Source organism: Medicago truncatula, chromosome 4 (genome assembly GCF_003473485.1).
Source record: "Medicago truncatula cultivar Jemalong A17 chromosome 4, MtrunA17r5.0-ANR, whole genome shotgun sequence".
Taxonomy (NCBI): domain Eukaryota; kingdom Viridiplantae; phylum Streptophyta; class Magnoliopsida; order Fabales; family Fabaceae; genus Medicago; species Medicago truncatula.
In genome coordinates, this window is record NC_053045.1 from 59,664,408 (window position 1) to 59,682,554 (window position 18,147).

The 18,147-nt window shown below is 33.2% G+C and overlaps 3 protein-coding genes across 3 annotated transcripts; all 3 read left to right on the top strand.

Moving 5' to 3' along the window:
* Positions 1–5,093: 5,093 nt before the first annotated feature.
* Positions 5,094–7,472, top strand: LOC11441702 (probable pectinesterase/pectinesterase inhibitor 12). Its single transcript, XM_039832552.1, has 2 exons — positions 5,094–6,226; positions 6,600–7,472. Exons 1-2 carry the CDS (start codon positions 5,314–5,316, stop codon positions 7,292–7,294), a joined length of 1,608 nt encoding a protein of 535 aa, XP_039688486.1. The 5' UTR covers positions 5,094–5,313; the 3' UTR covers positions 7,295–7,472.
* Positions 7,473–10,227: 2,755 nt separating this feature from the next.
* On the top strand, positions 10,228–12,449 carry LOC11445516 (putative pectinesterase/pectinesterase inhibitor 45). The gene is made up of 3 exons (XM_003609888.3): positions 10,228–11,265; positions 11,380–11,540; positions 11,639–12,449. The coding sequence occupies exons 1-3, from the start codon at positions 10,331–10,333 to the stop codon at positions 12,328–12,330; spliced, it is 1,788 nt and encodes a 595-aa protein (XP_003609936.1). The 5' UTR covers positions 10,228–10,330; the 3' UTR covers positions 12,331–12,449.
* A 1,258-nt stretch (positions 12,450–13,707) lies between these two features.
* Positions 13,708–16,811, top strand: LOC11418607 (DNA repair protein RAD51 homolog). Its single transcript, XM_003609889.4, has 8 exons — positions 13,708–14,032; positions 14,205–14,349; positions 14,815–14,925; positions 15,032–15,123; positions 15,582–15,676; positions 15,757–15,870; positions 16,127–16,256; positions 16,432–16,811. Exons 1-8 carry the CDS (start codon positions 13,940–13,942, stop codon positions 16,675–16,677), a joined length of 1,026 nt encoding a protein of 341 aa, XP_003609937.1. The 5' UTR covers positions 13,708–13,939; the 3' UTR covers positions 16,678–16,811.
* Positions 16,812–18,147: the final 1,336 nt, after the last annotated feature.

Sequence of the window (18,147 nt, forward strand, 5' to 3'; positions counted from 1 at the left end):
AAGAAAAGATTTCAGCGGTACTTGTAATGTGAAGACATCCGTGAGTTTTTAACGTCATTGGTGTCTTCATAATGTGAAAGACATGCACTACTCTCTCAAACAAGGGAAGATGAAAGTGAAATAAAGAATATGACAAGAAAGGGAAGGAAAAAGATGTCTCGAAGATGAGAGATGATGTTTTGAAGAATAAGGTAGAGGGAAACTTGAAGCACAAATCGAAGAAAAAGAAAAGCATAAAAACAGAAAGAAACTTGTTAAAATTAAGTAGAAACATCATATGTAGCCTTGTAACTAGTAATTTTGTTATCAATGAATGTCATATATCTTATTGAAATTTTGGATTATCGTCCTTTATGATTAATGCATAATTATTTTTATTCAACATGCTTCTGTTCTTTTCTATCGTGCCAAATCTGAAATAAATACTAATTCTTGTAACTCTGTTATCCTCTGTATGTATGCATGATGCATAAAATTTGGACGAAAGTCCCATTAGCGTCACTCCTTAGAAGATCAAGGAGGCCTTCCGGAGGAGAAGAATGGATAAGCAAATCCATATTAGCAGAAGCCCCTAACTTGGCTATGAAGTAATAACAGCATAAACATGATAAGTCATGGGAGGACCCGAAATGAGGTTGATGCACGCAAGAGAGTCTGAGTAACACACCAACTCATCGATACCCTTATCCTTGGCTAAGGTCAAACCATGATAATGTCAGTTTATGAACACGTTTGCTGAGTTATGTCAAATTTTAATTGTTAATTAATTTTTCCAATTGTTCTCTTGTTATTTAGATTTGCCCTTTATGTGCTGTTCTTCAATTTTGTCATGTAACAATCTCTAGTGCAAAGGCAACATCTAGTATTTTTTTTTCCTTTGTTTTGCTAATTTAGCTTGATAAGGGTTTTTAAACAGTTCCGATTAATAGAAAACCGATGACAATAGTGTACAACATTAGAAGCTGCATTTATTTTCTTCCATCTGTTTAATGCTGGCAACAACACAAACAAACTATCAATTTAGTAGGAAAACATGGCTTGTCAATTAAAGCAATACAGGAAAATATTGGTGTTGTTATCAGAGTTGTTTTTTTTCCTGGAGCTATGCTTGCCACCACTGTTCCTTCTACTTTCTGAAATGGATCTTTAGCTACTGATATTTGACTTAACTAGATTTCTGTGGAATTTAGGTGAAATGAAGGAGTATTAGGAAAACACTTTTTTTTTTTTTTATAAGTCAATACACCCTTTCTCACTTGAACAACAAACTCACTAAAAAGAAGCGTTTTCCTAGTAGCTCTGTCCCCATATATAGTTTCCTTCAAAGGATGAGTTTTCATTTTATTTTATGTCACAGTGGTTATACCACAAGAAAAGATTAGGCATACATTAGAGAGAAAATTAGGGCAGTTCTCTCATTGAAGAAAAATAATAAAGTCTTGTCGTAGGTGGTTTGGGCATGATTGGAGAAGAGTCTTCTCCAATTGAGGTTATTTAATAGTTAAAGCTAGCAGGAGATCATGAGGTCAAACCATCAAAACAAGATATAGAGGTTAAAGGAGAAAGAAATGTGAGACTGAATATATTTATCTGTTTAGGAAATAAAAAAGGCTTAATTGCACTTTTGACCATCTATGTTTTAAAAAATTGCGATTTTGACCCCCTACAAACAGCTCCCTATGTATTGAATTTTTGACAGTTTTGGCCCCCTAACTAATTAAAATACAAAACAGCCCCCTATGTATTGGATCTTTGGCAGTTTTGGCCCCTAGACCAATTTTGACTCCGTCAACGCTGATGTGGCACTTCAAAGCCGCCACGCGTGCATTGTTTAAATTAAAAATAAATAAAAAAAACCACATATAAATTAAAGAATTAAATAAATGAAAAAAAAACAACAAATAATTAAAAAAAATAAAAAAAAGGAAGGAAATCGTGTTCCAAAATCTGATTCTCCTTTTTCTTCCTCTCATCTCTCTCTAAAACACTGATTCTCTCTCTCCAAAACCCTTTGTTCCAAAATCTTGAGGCTCTATCACACCATGGATTTGCTCCGATTGAATCTCTCGTATTCGAATTGTAACCAAAAACACGAGGAAGTAAAGGGGCATTCTAATTTTTCAAACAAAGGTAAACTAGTTGTAGCATTCAAGAACAGAGTTGATGAGGAAATATAAATAGAAACTATCATTATACTTTTAATAATGTAAACAGTATGTGATTGTTCTAGTTTTTTTAGGAGATCATCAAATTGATAATACATGGAGTTCTTATTCATGCATTCAATGTAACATGTAGGAGTTATTGTGTCTCGGATGAGGAGTTTTAAAACACTTTTTAACTGATTCAAGAATGAATATTCATACTATTAAAGATTATTCAGATATTCTTGCATTATTCATGCTGACACTGATAATATTGCATTTATAACTGCAAATTAACAAATAACTGAGCAGTTTATAATAAATATACAGATAGGAAACGACAGAGTAAGGGAGGAAAAAAAGAATTTATATGATAAATATATCAGGTTATTGGATTGTTAGGGAACAATGGAGGTGTAATTCTTATTCAAGTTATGTATAAGCAACATGCAACTAATATAGTTGTCTTGTTTTGTACCCTTTATATATGTCAAAGTGCATGTGATATGCTCCTTTTTCTTTTGATAAAAACGAAACTTTCGTTTCATTCAATAGAACATTATTTCATTATCGTGCTTGCATTGAGCTACTCATATATATCCTTTTTCCATGCTTCTATCAATGGAGCAGGTTCTTGAATCAGTGTTTTATAGAGAAATGAGAGGAAGAAGAGCTAGAATCAGAATTTGGAACACAATTTCCTTCCTTTTTTTTTTTTTTTTTTTTTAATTATTTGGTGTTGTTTTTTTCATTTATTTAATTCTTTAATTTATATGTGGCTTTTTTTATTTATTTTTAATTAAAACAATGCACACGTGCCGCCTTTGAAGTACCACGTCAGTGTTGACCGAGTCAAAATTGGTTTAGGGGCCAAAACTGCTAAAGATCCAATACATATGGTGCTGTTTTGTATTTTAATTAGTTAGGGGGCCAAAACTGTCAAAGATCCAATACATATGGAGCTGTTTTGTATTTTAATTAGTTAGAGGTCCAAAACCGTTTTGTTTTTTTGGATACATATAACCATTATGTTTGGATGAGTATTTGTTGATTTTTCCCTTACTACACCTGCATGAACTAATTCTTTAGAACTGTTTTTTCTCTGGCTGATGGATTTGACTAGGTTTTCCAAGGTAAGACTTATTCAATTTCATATTATTCCTAGTTGTTGCTATATTCATTTGTTATAAGATGATTGTATTAAATTTGTTCGCATAACTCTCTCTTGAGTACACTCAAGCTGGAGGGAAGTTGCAGAACAATGTACACGAGAGAATGTTAAGATAAGCTTAGTTCATGATTATGAAAATATAGTGAAAAAGCACAGGTATGAAAGTGTAGTCTATTAATTGTAACTATGATATTTGCTATTTAAAAAAAAATAAAATTGTAAATAATGTATCAGAGTTAGTAGGCATATGGTAGTAAGTGTAAGATAGTGAACGGGCAATGTCTTTTCCAAGGATACAAAGTTGAGTTAAACCTTTGTTAAGTTCCTTTAAATAATCAAAAACATTATCCATTACATTGTCAGCACATGGCATAACTTCATTTTTTGGCAGACTCTTTGGACCAAGTGACAGTGACTTGAATACTGATTTAGTTCAAGTTGCGTCAAATTATTATAGTTTACTACACCGCTATCCATATCCGTGTCGCACCTACTGCCTGCATAGGTATCACAATTATGTTACGTATGCAAATGTATAAGTCTATATGGCCTAAGAAAATGCCCATAAAAAAAAAAAGCAAAGAAAATATAGCCTAAGAAAAAGTCTGGATAAATTAACAACAATTAATTAATTACAATCACAAACCGAAAAACTGTGGATATAAAAGTGACTTTGGGGGGCAGCATTTGCACTAGTGTATTATATAAATATACTAGTACTCCCTCTTCTCTTATACTCGTTTCAAAATATAAACAAAATTCACTTTTTAGGTTCATTCATTTAATGATATATGTGGTCCATAAATATGGACCACATACACCATTAAATGAATGAACCTAAAAAATGAATTTTGCTTATATTTTGGAACGGAGGGAGTATATAATAGAAAGTTTGGTGAACAAAAGTTGATGTATCAGCTCAAAATTTTGAACCACGTACATTAACTTTTGTTGATCTAACTTTATCTTATATATAAGGCTAAAATATGGTTTTAGTCCCTGCAAATATACCTCGTTTTGGTTTTAGTCTCTGTAAAAAAAAAATTGTTTTTGGTCCCTGCAAAATTTTTTGTTTTTTAAAATAGTCCTTGACAAAAATTTTGCAGGACCTTTTTAAAAACAAAATATTTTGCAAGGACCAAAAACTACAAAATCGGTTCAGTCATCATGTGCCACGTATGCAAATCATCACAAAAATGGGATCAGGGACTATTTTTAAAAACGAAAATTTTTGCAGGGACCAAAAACAATTTTTTTTTTACAGGGACTAAAACCAAAACGAGGCATATTTGCAGGGACTAAAACCATATTTTAACCTATATATAATATAGGATCAGATGGAATATTATTTAAAAAACATTTTATATTAAAATTATTACTAATTTACTCTTCAAAGTATAAATACTTTTTATAGTTTTACTAAACCAGAGTGTCTCTTTAACAAGTTGCTTGATATTCTTTATCAATTAGTTTATGAGCTCAAAATGTCCTAGAAATCCAGTGATAGAAGTGTTCAATTCAAATTTAAACTGTCAACTTACTGAGACCCCTTGGATTATAGCAATTGTTATGTTGTGCACCAAGCATTGCATTATTTTCCCTATACTACCTATAAAAAAAACAAACAGGCATATCAATGACCAAATAGGAGCCAAATCCAATGTCTTTAAGTCTATCGTATCTTCATATATACTAGTGTAATTTTCTACCACAACTTAGTCAACTCAAAAGATTGTTCCTATAGATTTTTTTCCCTTCAGCCTTAGCTTCTATGATTCCTTTTGTAAATAATAACAAGCTGGTCTTCATGTAAAAACAAAACATGTGACTCACCTAAAGCATAATTCTATGAAAATCAGTATATTGTATAGTCACACCCTAATCAATGTCCATAGAGTACATTATTTAAAGGAGTGAATTAATCAAGTACTAAAATTCTCAAACTGTGAGATGTGAATACATTTCAACAAAAATATTTCTTATTATACAAGTTAATTCATGGCTAATTTATCTTCTAAACTCTTTCTTCTTCTCTTAACAATCTTCCATTCACCCACTTCAGCTTTCAACAACACCACTTCTTCCTCAACAACATTGCATGCAAAAATCTCTTCAATAAAATCCTTCTGCAGAAATACTCCATATCCTGAAGTATGCTTCAATTCATCAAAACTCTCCATCTCAATAGACATAAATCCAAACATCATTAACATCCTTCTTCATTCCCTCCAAGTATCAATATCTGAAACCACAAAGCTCTCTAATCAATTCAACAATGCTCACTCAAACATCGTAGAGAACAAAAGAGGAGCTATACAAGATTGCGAAGAACTTCAACAATCTACCTTATCTTCACTAAAAAGATCATTGTCTGGAATTCGTTCATCAAAATCTAGAAAGTTAGTTGATGCAAGAACTTATCTAAGTGCAGCCCTTACCAACAAGAACACATGTTTAGAAAGCTTAGATTCTGCTTCAGGTACACTGAAGCAAGTTTTAGTTGATTCAGTGATCAACACTTACAAACATGTTAGTAATTCTCTGTCAATGTTTCCTAAGCCTGAGGTAAGAGCTTCTAAAGGACATGGAAACCGGCGTTTAATGGATGCTCTCATGTGGTTATCAAGCAAAGATCACCGCAGGTTCTTGCAAAGCACCGACAATGTGATTGTTGTGGCTGCAGATGGAACGGGAAACTTTAGCACCATTAATGAAGCCATTGAATTTGCTCCAAATAACAGCTATGCTAGGATAATAATCTATGTAAAAGAAGGGATATATGAGGAAAATGTTGAAATTTCAAGCAATAAAACCAATATTGTTCTACTTGGTGATGGAAGGGATCAAACTGTCATTACTGGCAATAGAAGTGATGTTGATGGATGGACCACCTTCAGATCTGCAACTTTAGGTAATCATTTTACACTTTATTTTTTAGACTATATTAAGTTTTAATGTGGCTAATATAACTTGTAAAGTTGAAATTCACGTGTCACCGGTTAGTCCTGTATTCGTTAGGAATTGAGTCAATTGACTAAATGTTGGACATACAAAAGAGAGATGACCTATATAAATAATGTCTCGATTTTTGGATAGTAAGAGGTATCTTGGTTTCTTAGAAATCCTGGTCAGAAGTCTGTTGTTATTCTCACTTGAGTAAATACTCAAAGTGGTCCTTGAAATTATAGTATTGTGTCAATGTAGTCCCTCACATTATCGATATGTCAAACGATCTCTAAAATTGCAAAGTTGTAATGAAATTTGTCCCTTATTTTTTGTGTCAGCGGTTTCTGGCGAAGGCTTTCTGGCACGTGATATAGCTTTTGAGAACAAGGCAGGACCAGAGAAGCATCAAGCAGTTGCATTAAGAGTGAACGCAGACGTAACAGCTTTTTACAAATGTGCAATGTATGGTTACCAAGACACACTTTATGTTCACTCATTTAGACAATTCTATAGAGAGTGTGACATTTTTGGGACCATAGATTACATATTTGGAAATGCAGCAGTAGTTTTACAAGCATGTAACATTATATCAAGAATGCCATTACCTAACCAATACACTGTAATCACTGCACAGTCAAGAGATTCACCTGATGAAGACACTGGCATCTCAATCCAAAACTGTTCAATTTTAGCTACTACTGATTTGTATAACAACTATAACAACATCAAGAGTTACCTTGGAAGGCCTTGGAGGGTTTATTCTAGGACTGTTTTCATTGAGTCTTACATTGATGTGTTCATTGATCCAATGGGATGGACGAAATGGTCTTCTGATGATGATAAAGGGTTGGACACTTTGTATTATGGTGAGTTTGCAAATTATGGACCTGGTTCTGCGACGGATAACCGAGTAAAATGGTTAGGGTATCATTTAATGGATTTTGATAGTGCAAATAATTTCACTGTTTCAGAGTTTATTATCGGTGATGCTTGGATTGGTTCTACTTCTTTTCCTTATGATGACGGGATTTGATCAGAGAAATAACGAGGAATATAGGTTTAGCTTATTTGTTCTACTTAGTCTTTTTACTCAGCTAATGTAAACAAAAAGAGTAAATGATGATTTTGGTCCCTAAACGGGTATAGCACTGTCTATGTAGTCATCAAATAAGTCGAAATTACAAATACATCTCTAAGTATATTTTTTATAAGTTATTTATGGATTAAATAAACTAAAGAAAGAAACATTTGATGACTAAATTAACTAATGAAAGACATATCCAATAACCTAAGTGACTAGCGAAAGAGGCGTTTAAGCACGCCTTTGTAATTTATCAAAATTGAGTAAATCAACATTTTTGGTCATTGAAATTGTAAGGGTCCAACAATTCAGTTTGTCAAACTTATGAAATATCAAATTATAGCCCTTTAAATTAAAGAACGTAGATCAATCTAGTTCCTGGAGTGAGTACTCATCAAATCAATGAAATACTTGCATATTGAGCTTAAAGTCTTTTCCTAAATCAAGACAAACATAAAACCGTTAAAACTATGGTACTAAATTTGGAAGAAGACTAAATTGAATGATGTTCAGATTCGATAAAACTATGGTGCTAAATTCGCAAATTGGAGGGTTCAAATAGATTCTTCTACTCCAAGTTAGGTATTTGAAAACATAGCTGATTAAATGGACGGTTACCTGACTTAGTCTTCTACTCAATGAACCCTTCCTTCCTGATTCTCTTCATAAAGTTGTTTCCAAGACGATCTTCAACGCCTGCCATCAGATCATAGTTACCAGAGAGGTTGGCAACTGTTCTAATATCATTAGAGCTGTCAAAAATGGGTCGGGCTCATGGGCCGGTCCATTGGCCCATATTTTTGGGTCGGGCCTAAAAAACTAACAAAAAAATGCACCTGGGCTTTTACGGCCCAATCCCATTTGGGCCATACAAAAGTTGGGTCGGCCCGGCCCACCGGGCTTTGGGCCGGTCCATTGGCCCATATTTCATTTTATTTTTGTTAAAAAACAACATATTTTTTTAAAAAATTATCAACTAATTTAAAATTTATTAACAAAAAAATATTTAAATAAATAAACTTAATAAATATGGATGAATTTAGCTTATAGTTTTAAAATTTTAAAGTTTATAAATTATTAATTTGATTTAATTGAAAGAATAATCTAGAGTTTAATTATTATTCAATGTTAATGTAAAAATTATTTATATTTTTATGTCCATCCAATCATATTTTAGCAAAAAAATAATGGTGAGTAACTAATACATAAGAAAATACATAAAAAATTGAATAAATTTTAAAAATAAAACATAAACGGGCCAGGCCAGGTCGGGCTCTAGAATTCACGGCCCAATCATAAACGGGTCAGGCTGGCCCATTTCTATAGTCGAACCCGGGCCGGCCCATTTGACACCTCTAAATATCATGATACTATCAAAAGCATACAACAACAGAATAATTTCTCAAGTTTTTCAAAGGGAAGGAATAATTTTTTAAGACTAACATAAGTATGCAGAAACTCAACAAGTACTCCTACGTCTCATATTGAATGTCATTTTAGGTTATTTCACGAAGATTAAAAAAAGTTGCAAATAAATGAAAGTGTAACAATTTTACAAAAACATTACATAAACAACAACTAAGCCTTATCCCACTAAGTGCAGTCAGCTACAAAAATCAAATGACGACATAATGTTCTATCAAAAGTCATGTCTTTCTCAACTCATTTATCTCTAGATCCTTCCTAATAGCATCTCTTATGGTTTTTCCAGGTCTACCCCTACCTTTAGTGATCTGACTCCCCTCCATCTGATCAACTCTCCTTGCTAGAGAATCCACATATCTTCTCTCTACATGCCCAAACCACCTAAGTCTAGTCTCTAAAGAGAGAAAAAGTATGCAGCTTTAGTCTGTTTGCTTCCACTTAGTCTTTACTAATGTTAAAAGAAAATGCATGGTTGATTTTAATGTTTTACTTTGATTAAGTGATGTAAAAGTTTAAAATTTATAGTGCATTGTTATTTTCTTACAAAGGATATCTATATTGAAAAAAATAATAATGCATTGAAATATAACATTTGACCAATCAGTGGCTAACTAAACATGAAAAAGTGTGTGGTTATTATTTCTGAAGTGTTATTTGATAAGCAATATTCAATTTTATAATATTGGTTGTAGTTATGTCACTATTATAGTACTGATAAAAATTGTTTCAAAATGATTAGTATTGTCGGGGGATCATGCATTTAATATTTTTGAACGGTTTGACATTCATATTTGACTTTAGAATAAAAGGTTAAAATACGAATCATTTGATTTTGATCTGACTAATCATATCAGCAACTGTGTGATTGCATGAATGCATAGACTCAAAATCCTAAAAAACCTTGCTATAGAGAGAACAACAATGCCAAGGCTGCTAAAAAAATACAAGGTAATTTTAGACAAGTTTTTCTAATATGTTGATTCAATGGACGATGTATGTTACAAAAAATTGTGGGCTATAATATTTACTGCAATGCAGTGTGTCCATATTTTTAGGATCAGGATGTAAAATGAACATACATAATCCTAGATTTGACTAATTAATGTCATATTTTTAGGAGGAAGCTAAGAGTGAATTAAAATAACTAAGATAATCAATAACTTTTTAATCCTTGTTTTTTTTTCCATTCTAATTTTAGCTGCTTAGAAAAAAGAGAGAAGGATATTGAAAGTTATTGTTACATTGTGAAGGGTATGAAGATTTTGCGGCAAATAAGCTTGCTATTATTAATTTGGAACAACATTGACCACTTTTTTTTTTTCTTTCTAAAATTAGAACACCTGAAAGATCTCTCATCCACTGTTAATATTGGTTTCTCCTTGCAGAAAAACAATATTAAAATTGCAGTTGATGAAACAGAATTAGTTCATAAGGAGTTGAAACTAACCCTCCTTTGATCACAACCTTTCTATTTCTATCTTCTTTTTTTTCCTGTGACTGGAGTGAAGATTATACCTAAGGCAGAGACTCCTCTGCCTTAGAACAAATAATTTTCTTTCAAAAATGGCGTTTCAAGATTTCGACCTCATCAATGAACGACGAAAAAGTGAGAAGAGAGCACAAATGAGGAAAAGGATCATCATTGGAGTTATTTCTTCCGTTGTCTTCGTCGGTCTCATAGGTTGTGCATTCTTTGTTGCTACCACAAAATACAATCCTTTTGGTGGTGGTGGTGGTGGTAGTCATCCAGAAGACAGTTCAACCGCTAATGGTAGCAAACATGTTGCACATTCAGAAAAGGTAGTGAAATTGGTATGCAGTTCTGCAGATTACAAAGAAAAATGTGAAGGACCTCTTAACAAAGCAGTGGAAAAGGATCCTAAACTTCAACACCCTAAAGACCTTCTCAAAGTTTATCTTAAAACTGTAGAGGATGAGGTTAACAAAGCCTTCAACAAAACAAATTCATTCAAATTTAACACTAAAGAAGAGAAAGCTGCATTTGAGGATTGTAAAGAGATGATTCAATACGCTAAGGATGATTTAGCTACCTCTATTGATCAACTTAGTGAAGCTGACATGAAAAAACTTGCTTCAAAAACACCTGACTTGAACAGTTGGTTAAGTGCTGTTATCACTTTCCAAGAAACTTGCGTTGATGGTTTTCCTGATGGAAAATTGAAGACTGATCTTCAGAAATTGTTTCAGGGTTCTAGGGAATTTGTTAGCAATTCTCTTGCTATTGTGTCTCAGGTTTCTACATTCCTTTCTTCATTGCAGACAATGGGGGCCCCCCGTATGTTGTTGTCTGATAACTCCCCTGTTGCTTCTATGGATTCTGAAGGTATTCCTTCATGGATTCAATCTGAAGAGAGAAGGGTGTTGAAGGCTGCTGATATTAGACCTAAACCTAATGTCGTTGTTGCTAAAGATGGCAGTGGTAACTTCAGAACCATCTCTGCAGCTTTGGCCGCCATCCCTCCAAATTTCCTTGGAAGGTATATTTATATTAGATTAATTTTTATGCACCGACAATGTAAAACTTTTTTTTACACGTACATCATATCAAATCACGTCATGTTATGTATAATTTTTTGAATATATTTATGCAGGTATGTGATTTATGTTAAAGAAGGAGTGTACGATGAGGTAGTGACAATAACAGATAAAATGAAAGATATAACCATCTATGGTGATGGATCACAAAAGAGTATCATCACTGGTAGCAAAAACTTTAGGGATGGAGTCACGACCATCAACACCGCAAGTTTTGGTAAAAGTCTAAAACTAATTGATCTCGATTAACATAAAAAGTGATTTTTAATCATTCAAAATATATTGTATTGATGAATTATTTTGCTGTGTATACAGTGGTGCTAGGAGAAGGATTTTTGGGTCTAGCAATGGGATTCAGAAACACAGCTGGTCCTGAAGGACATCAAGCAGTAGCAGCTAGAGTCCAAGCAGATCGTGCTGTGTTTGCCAACTGCCGTTTTGAAGGCTTCCAAGACACGCTATACACAGTGGCACATAGACAATTCTTCCGTAGCTGCATCATAACAGGAACAATCGATTTCATCTTTGGTGACGCAGCCGTTATATTCCAAAACTGCATCTTGGTTGTTAAAAAACCAAGTGTCGGCCAAAGTAACGCGGTGACAGCACAAGGAAGATTGGACAACAAACAAAATACAGCAATTGTTCTACATAAATGTACAATTAAAGCTGATGACGCATTGGTTCCTGTTAAAGCCACAGTAAAAAGTTACCTTGGTAGACCTTGGAAGCAATTTTCAAGAACAGTTGTTATGGAAAGTGATATTGGTGATTTTATTAGCCCTGAGGGATGGTCACCTTGGAATGGAAACTTTGCTTTAAGTACACTGTATTATGCTGAGTATGCTAACACTGGACCTGGTGCTAGTACTACTGCTAGAGTTAAGTGGCCTACTTTCAAAGTTATTAACAAAGCAGAAGCTAGTAAGTGGACTGTAGGAACATACTTGACAGGTACATGGGTTCAAAACTCAGGTGTACCTTCACAGCTTGGATTGTACAAATAAAAATGATTTTGGTTGGTTGGTTCATTATTGATTCAGTGAGAGTTTGTTTCATGATTCAACCAATGAGTACATGTGAAACATAATTATTAGTGGTAATAATCCACATGTTTCAAGTTAAATGATTTTGACTGGGATTAATTGTAATCCTTTTTCTTTTTCTTCTTTTCTTTTTTTACCTTCGGTATTATCCTTAAAAAGGTTTAATTTTCTTATTGTAAAATAATTAACTAATTATAATGGATTAATAAAAAACTTGCTTAGGATTGTTTTGGTATGATCACCAAATGGCAAATCTTCAAGTAAATATAGAATTTTATATACATGCAATTTTATGTTCTTATTGTTGTTACAGTTACTCGATCAAAGATATCAAGGTTGATCTTACAGAAAAAATTAATTTTGATAAGTCAATAGAGAGAAAACTCTATTTATTTCACATTGATTAAAAAAGTAATAAATGAGCACATGAAATGCTATAAATACAAAGTTTGTGGAGAATTAACAAATTATCCACAAGAGAAAACTAATATCCTAACCTAAATCAAATTATCAAATTAATAAAGGAGTGTTTGTTGATGGATTGCAAACTTTTTCTAAAATGAATAACAAAGTAGTCTCACTCCTTTTGCAAATTATACATAGCTAAAGTAAGGAGAATGTTAAAGAATGTATTAGGGGCATTGGTTAAGCGGTCAAAAGAAGCAGGATTTTATTAAAAAATTGGTGTAATATTACTTGATTAAAAATAGCCGCTTATATTTTTAAGACAAATTTTCTAGTTGTAGATTCTTTAACCAAATGTCCTCGATTAACAAGATCCTTAAAGTTATACGCCCCTACAGTTCAAAAGGAATAATAACCTTCCTAAAATGGAGAATAATATCCTAACCAAAATGAACAAGGGAGTGATTGTTCATATATTACAAACTTTTTCTTAAGAATGTGATCTTGAAAATCTTATATTTTCATGATTGTTACAAAAAAAAAATGATCGTTTTAAGATGTGATAAAAAAAATGATGTAACAAACTATGTGTGAGTATTAAGAGATAATTAACCATATCTCACTAGCACATTACTTAACACGTGAGATATGGTTAATTATCTCTTATTACCACGGGAATGCAAGAGTCTCACCCTTTGTTTAGCACATTTATTTTATATTTTTTTTTTTAAGAATAGTATATTCATCGACAATGTAAAATTATTTTAGTCTGTCATCCAATAACAACTATCGAATTATGACACTACACCCCACTTTAATGATATTATGAGGAGAAATGATTGATTCATATTAGATGTTCATGTGAAATTAATTTATATTAAAAAAATAAACTAAAATTTTGTTGGGAATAAAATGAATCTCCTAAGCTTGTGAAGCAAGCTTGGTTGATAGCTCTCATTTTTTTGGTAGCGTCATCAAACAAAAAAGCTTTTATTAGTTGCGAAGGAAAACACTTTTCCCGCCTCTGACGCATTTTGAATCCCTCTTTCCATCTTCATCTTCTTCACCCCCAATTACTGTACAAATCGCAATTCACTTTTATTTTTTTCTTCTGTTCACCGTAATTCCTCGTTGTTGTCTTCGAAAAAGATCGAATCTTTAAACCATGGAGCAACAACGACTTGAGAAAACAGCACAACAACACGACCAAGAAACGGAAGAGATTCAACACGGTCCTTTACCCGTAGAACAACTTCAGGTTAATGGGTTTCTCTAAATTCATCTCTTTTCTTCGTAATTTTCGTGACCCATTATTTCTAATTTCTTTTTAGGTTGACCCGATTGTTCAAAGTGCAAAAAAACCCTTTTTTTCTTTCTCTGATGATGTAGGACCCAATTGATTATTGTTCTGTGTTTAATTGTGTTCTCAGGCATCGGGTATAGCGGCACTTGACATTAAGAAGCTTAAAGATGCGGGTATTTGTACTGTTGAATCTGTTGCTTATACTCCTAGGAAAGATCTTTTGCAAATCAAAGGTATCAGTGATGCCAAGGTTGACAAGATTATTGAAGCAGGTATTCATTCACTTTCAATTTTGAGTTTATCTACTCACATAAGCACTTATGAGATTGTTTAGAAGAGCTTATGACATGCCCATAAGCTGTTTTCAACTTATTAGGGTCCTTACATGAAAACAACATAAACTCTTTTCAGGGTCCTTTATTTTTAGGGTCTGTTTGGATTAACATAATCAATTGCGAGACAGTTTAAATAGCTTATAACATGTCCATAAGCTGTTTTCAGCTTATTCTAATAAGCTCTTTAGGATGGTTTATGAAACAATCTGACTTTATTTTATCTTTTGTTATAATAATAGCTTATACATAAGCACTTATATGATAAATGGTTATGTTATAAGTGCTTTATTAAGTTGTTTGGCCAAACATTCAATTCATGTAATTCTTCAAGTATTGCCTAATACCCATCATTGATGAAGGTCTTCTGAGTCTGTGGTGTTTGTTTTGTTTGTTTATTGACAGCTGGTAAGCTGGTGCCTATGGGTTTTACTAGTGCTAGTGAGCTTCATGCTCAGCGAGAATCGATTATTCAGATAACCACCGGGTCAAGAGAGCTTGACAAGATATTGGAAGGTTGGACTCACAATCATAAATACTTTGTTTATGTGTGGGTTTGAAAAATGATATCATATTTTTGTTGCTGAGTGTCAATAACTTTATATATTGCTGCTTCAATCAGGTGGAATTGAGACGGGTTCTATCACCGAGTTGTATGGTGAATTTCGATCTGGGAAGACTCAGTTGTGTCACACTCTCTGTGTCACTTGCCAAGTATGTTGTTTGTTTCCCTTTTGTGGTAATACCTCTTGTTCTAGTGCTTTCTACTGAGTGGTAATTTGTTAGGAGATGGAATAAATGAGAATTAGTTTTGTTTGTTATTTGATTAGTTTGAGTATTTGTATATATAGGAGAATACAAGGATAGAGATCATTATTGAGTATTATAAACTTTTGTGAATAGAGTAGTGACCTCTATTGTAGAAGGGGAAACCCTTGGAGGAGAGTTTTCTCTCCTATTCTGTATTACTTTCTCAATAACTAAAATAGTTCAGGGGAAATGTAAATAGACATAACAGTGATCTATCTGTAGCAGTTAGAATATATTCATTCAGAATAAATGCTTTCTCTTACGTTTTCAGTTTGTAAATGTTGAAGTTCATTATTCGTATCAATTTGTCAGTACTGCCTAATGACATTGCCTAGTAATTCAATTCATTGTTGATGTTGTAGTTGCCACTAGATCAAGGAGGAGGTGAGGGTAAAGCTATGTACATAGATGCCGAGGGAACATTTAGGCCTCAGCGACTCTTACAGATAGCAGATAGGTATAATGACTCTTTATATCGTTTTACTGTCCTGTTTCTGTTAAATGTCCATTCAATATTTATGTTCCTTAATACGACAGGTTTGGACTGAATGGTCCTGATGTATTGGAAAATGTCGCTTATGCTAGAGCGTATAACACTGATCATCAGTCACGGCTTCTACTTGAAGCAGCTTCGATGATGGTGGAAACAAGGTATGACTTTTGCTGGTTCCTTTTGCTCGGTATTGTTTAGATCTGGTAATTGCCAAAGTTAGAAGATGGCTTTATCATCTTAGCTAATCACAGACTAGCATTATTACCAGCTAAACAGGCTAGGTTTTATTTTTTACTATGCCTTGCGTTGTATTGTAAGATTTTCTTATACTAGTGATGGTTGATCTGAATTTGGTGATGTTCTTCAGATATTGAAATTGTTTTTGAGGCTTACATTTTGATGGCTTATATGCAGGTTTGCTCTAATGATAATAGACAGTGCTACTGCTCTCTATAGGACAGATTTTTCCGGAAGAGGGGAGCTTTCAGCACGGCAAATGCATTTAGCGAAATTCCTGAGAAGCCTTCAGAAATTAGCTGATGAGGTAAAAAGTCCATGTCACTCTTGTAATGCACATAATATCTTCTTTTAAGGTTATAAGCTGATTAAGATCTTGCTTAGGATGGTAAATTTAGGACATGCTATGTTTGAGTTCTCTTAGTAAACATATAAACATAATCATTTGGAGCTAATAACTTGTTTTGATTGTGTAATTGTAGTTTGGTGTGGCTGTTGTCTTAACAAACCAAGTAGTTTCACAAGTTGACGGTTCTGCAATGTTTGCTGGACCCCAAATCAAGCCAATTGGTGGAAACATTATGGCTCATGCAACCACGACAAGGTTAGCTCTCAGGAAAGGAAGAGGGGAAGAGAGAATCTGTAAAGTGATTAGTTCTCCTTGTTTGGCTGAAGCCGAAGCAAGGTTTCAGATTTTAGGCGAAGGGGTTTCGGATGTTAAAGACTGAACAATTTTAGCATTGTCTGAAACATTGAATGATATAATTTTTTTGTTTGATTTTTTCCTTTTGCTAGTTGTAATTGTAAAAGATGATTTGCAAGTATCTAGTGTCTAATTCTGCAATAATGTTGAGTTTTGGCAGTCTCTTTGCATTTTGTGATAACGATAGTTTGTTGCAGGGTTGATTGTGTAGCTAAGTTAGAATGATCTAGATGAGATCCTCTTTCCCCTCTCTGTCATGGTTTATCTTCATCTTAGCTCTAAGGTAACATAATTATGGTTCAGGTGCATGGTTATTGATTGTAAGAAGTTTGAGTGTGGTGATAAAGGTAACAACTGTGTTTGGTGATGTCTATGGTTTGGGTGCAATCTCCAAAATCTTAAAAAGTTATTTTCCAATATATTCTTTCATACGAGGATTTTAGTAAAATAAAGAAAAATAAACCTCTTTACAATATAGGGTACTACTCTCTTATTTTATCTTCAAATCTCTCCCTCCATTCTCTCCATCAAAGTTAGAATTTTCCTTGTGTCAGTCGGACATAAATCTTCATTCCTGCAGTGCCATTAGAAGCAAAGTATTCTTTCTTCTAATTTTGAGTAATTTCACCCTTTTATCTTCAGGGTTCTCCATTTTCCAATTTCCCTCCCAGCGACCTGGTGAGTTTCACCTTTGGATTGTTTTGCGGCGTAAGATGCTATGTGGTTTTAAGTTTAACATAGTGATGAAGTGCTCCTTTGCCTTCGTTTAACACAATAAGAGATGAGAGACTAAGTCCATGTTTGGAACTGCGTCCAAATGGCCACAAATACATAGAAGTTTGCAATTGTACCTTCACATAAATCACGTTTAGAGTGCTTTGGCACGTGAGAAACATGACGCAAATGTCAATCCAAACATTCAATAAGTAATGTATGTTTGGTGTAATCGTGGGTTTGCCATATTACATTAAACAATCTCCTTATTGTAGAGTTTATATCTTCTATAAAATTATGTGGTTCATCATGATTCAAACTTGTTATAGCAAACATGTATTACAATTATGATTCAAAGAAATGGTTAAAAATCTATGTTTTGAATTAAGGGCACTAAAATTGAACTTTGTCATATTTTATGAGGCTTTTTAAAAACCAAATAAATAAATTGAACTTAGAGTGTAAATTTGCGATGCTAAGCTGAATACTATTAATAATATTGAAGTAAAAATTAAATTCTTGATGCATTGTTCTCAGATTTGGGTGAGGAAACTATCTTTTAGTTCCAACATTTCATTTCATTTTCCTTCTAGATTTCCTTACCCAAATCTAAAAGGAAGATGAACATTATCTAAATATATTTTTGTGTTCTTCAATTTGGGATTCCCCCAATTTTTTTTTATTTCAATATTAATTTGCAATTTAATTTAATTTTATGATATTTTTAATTAAAATGACATGGAAATGATGTGTTAAATGGTGTACAAGATAAACAATGGCA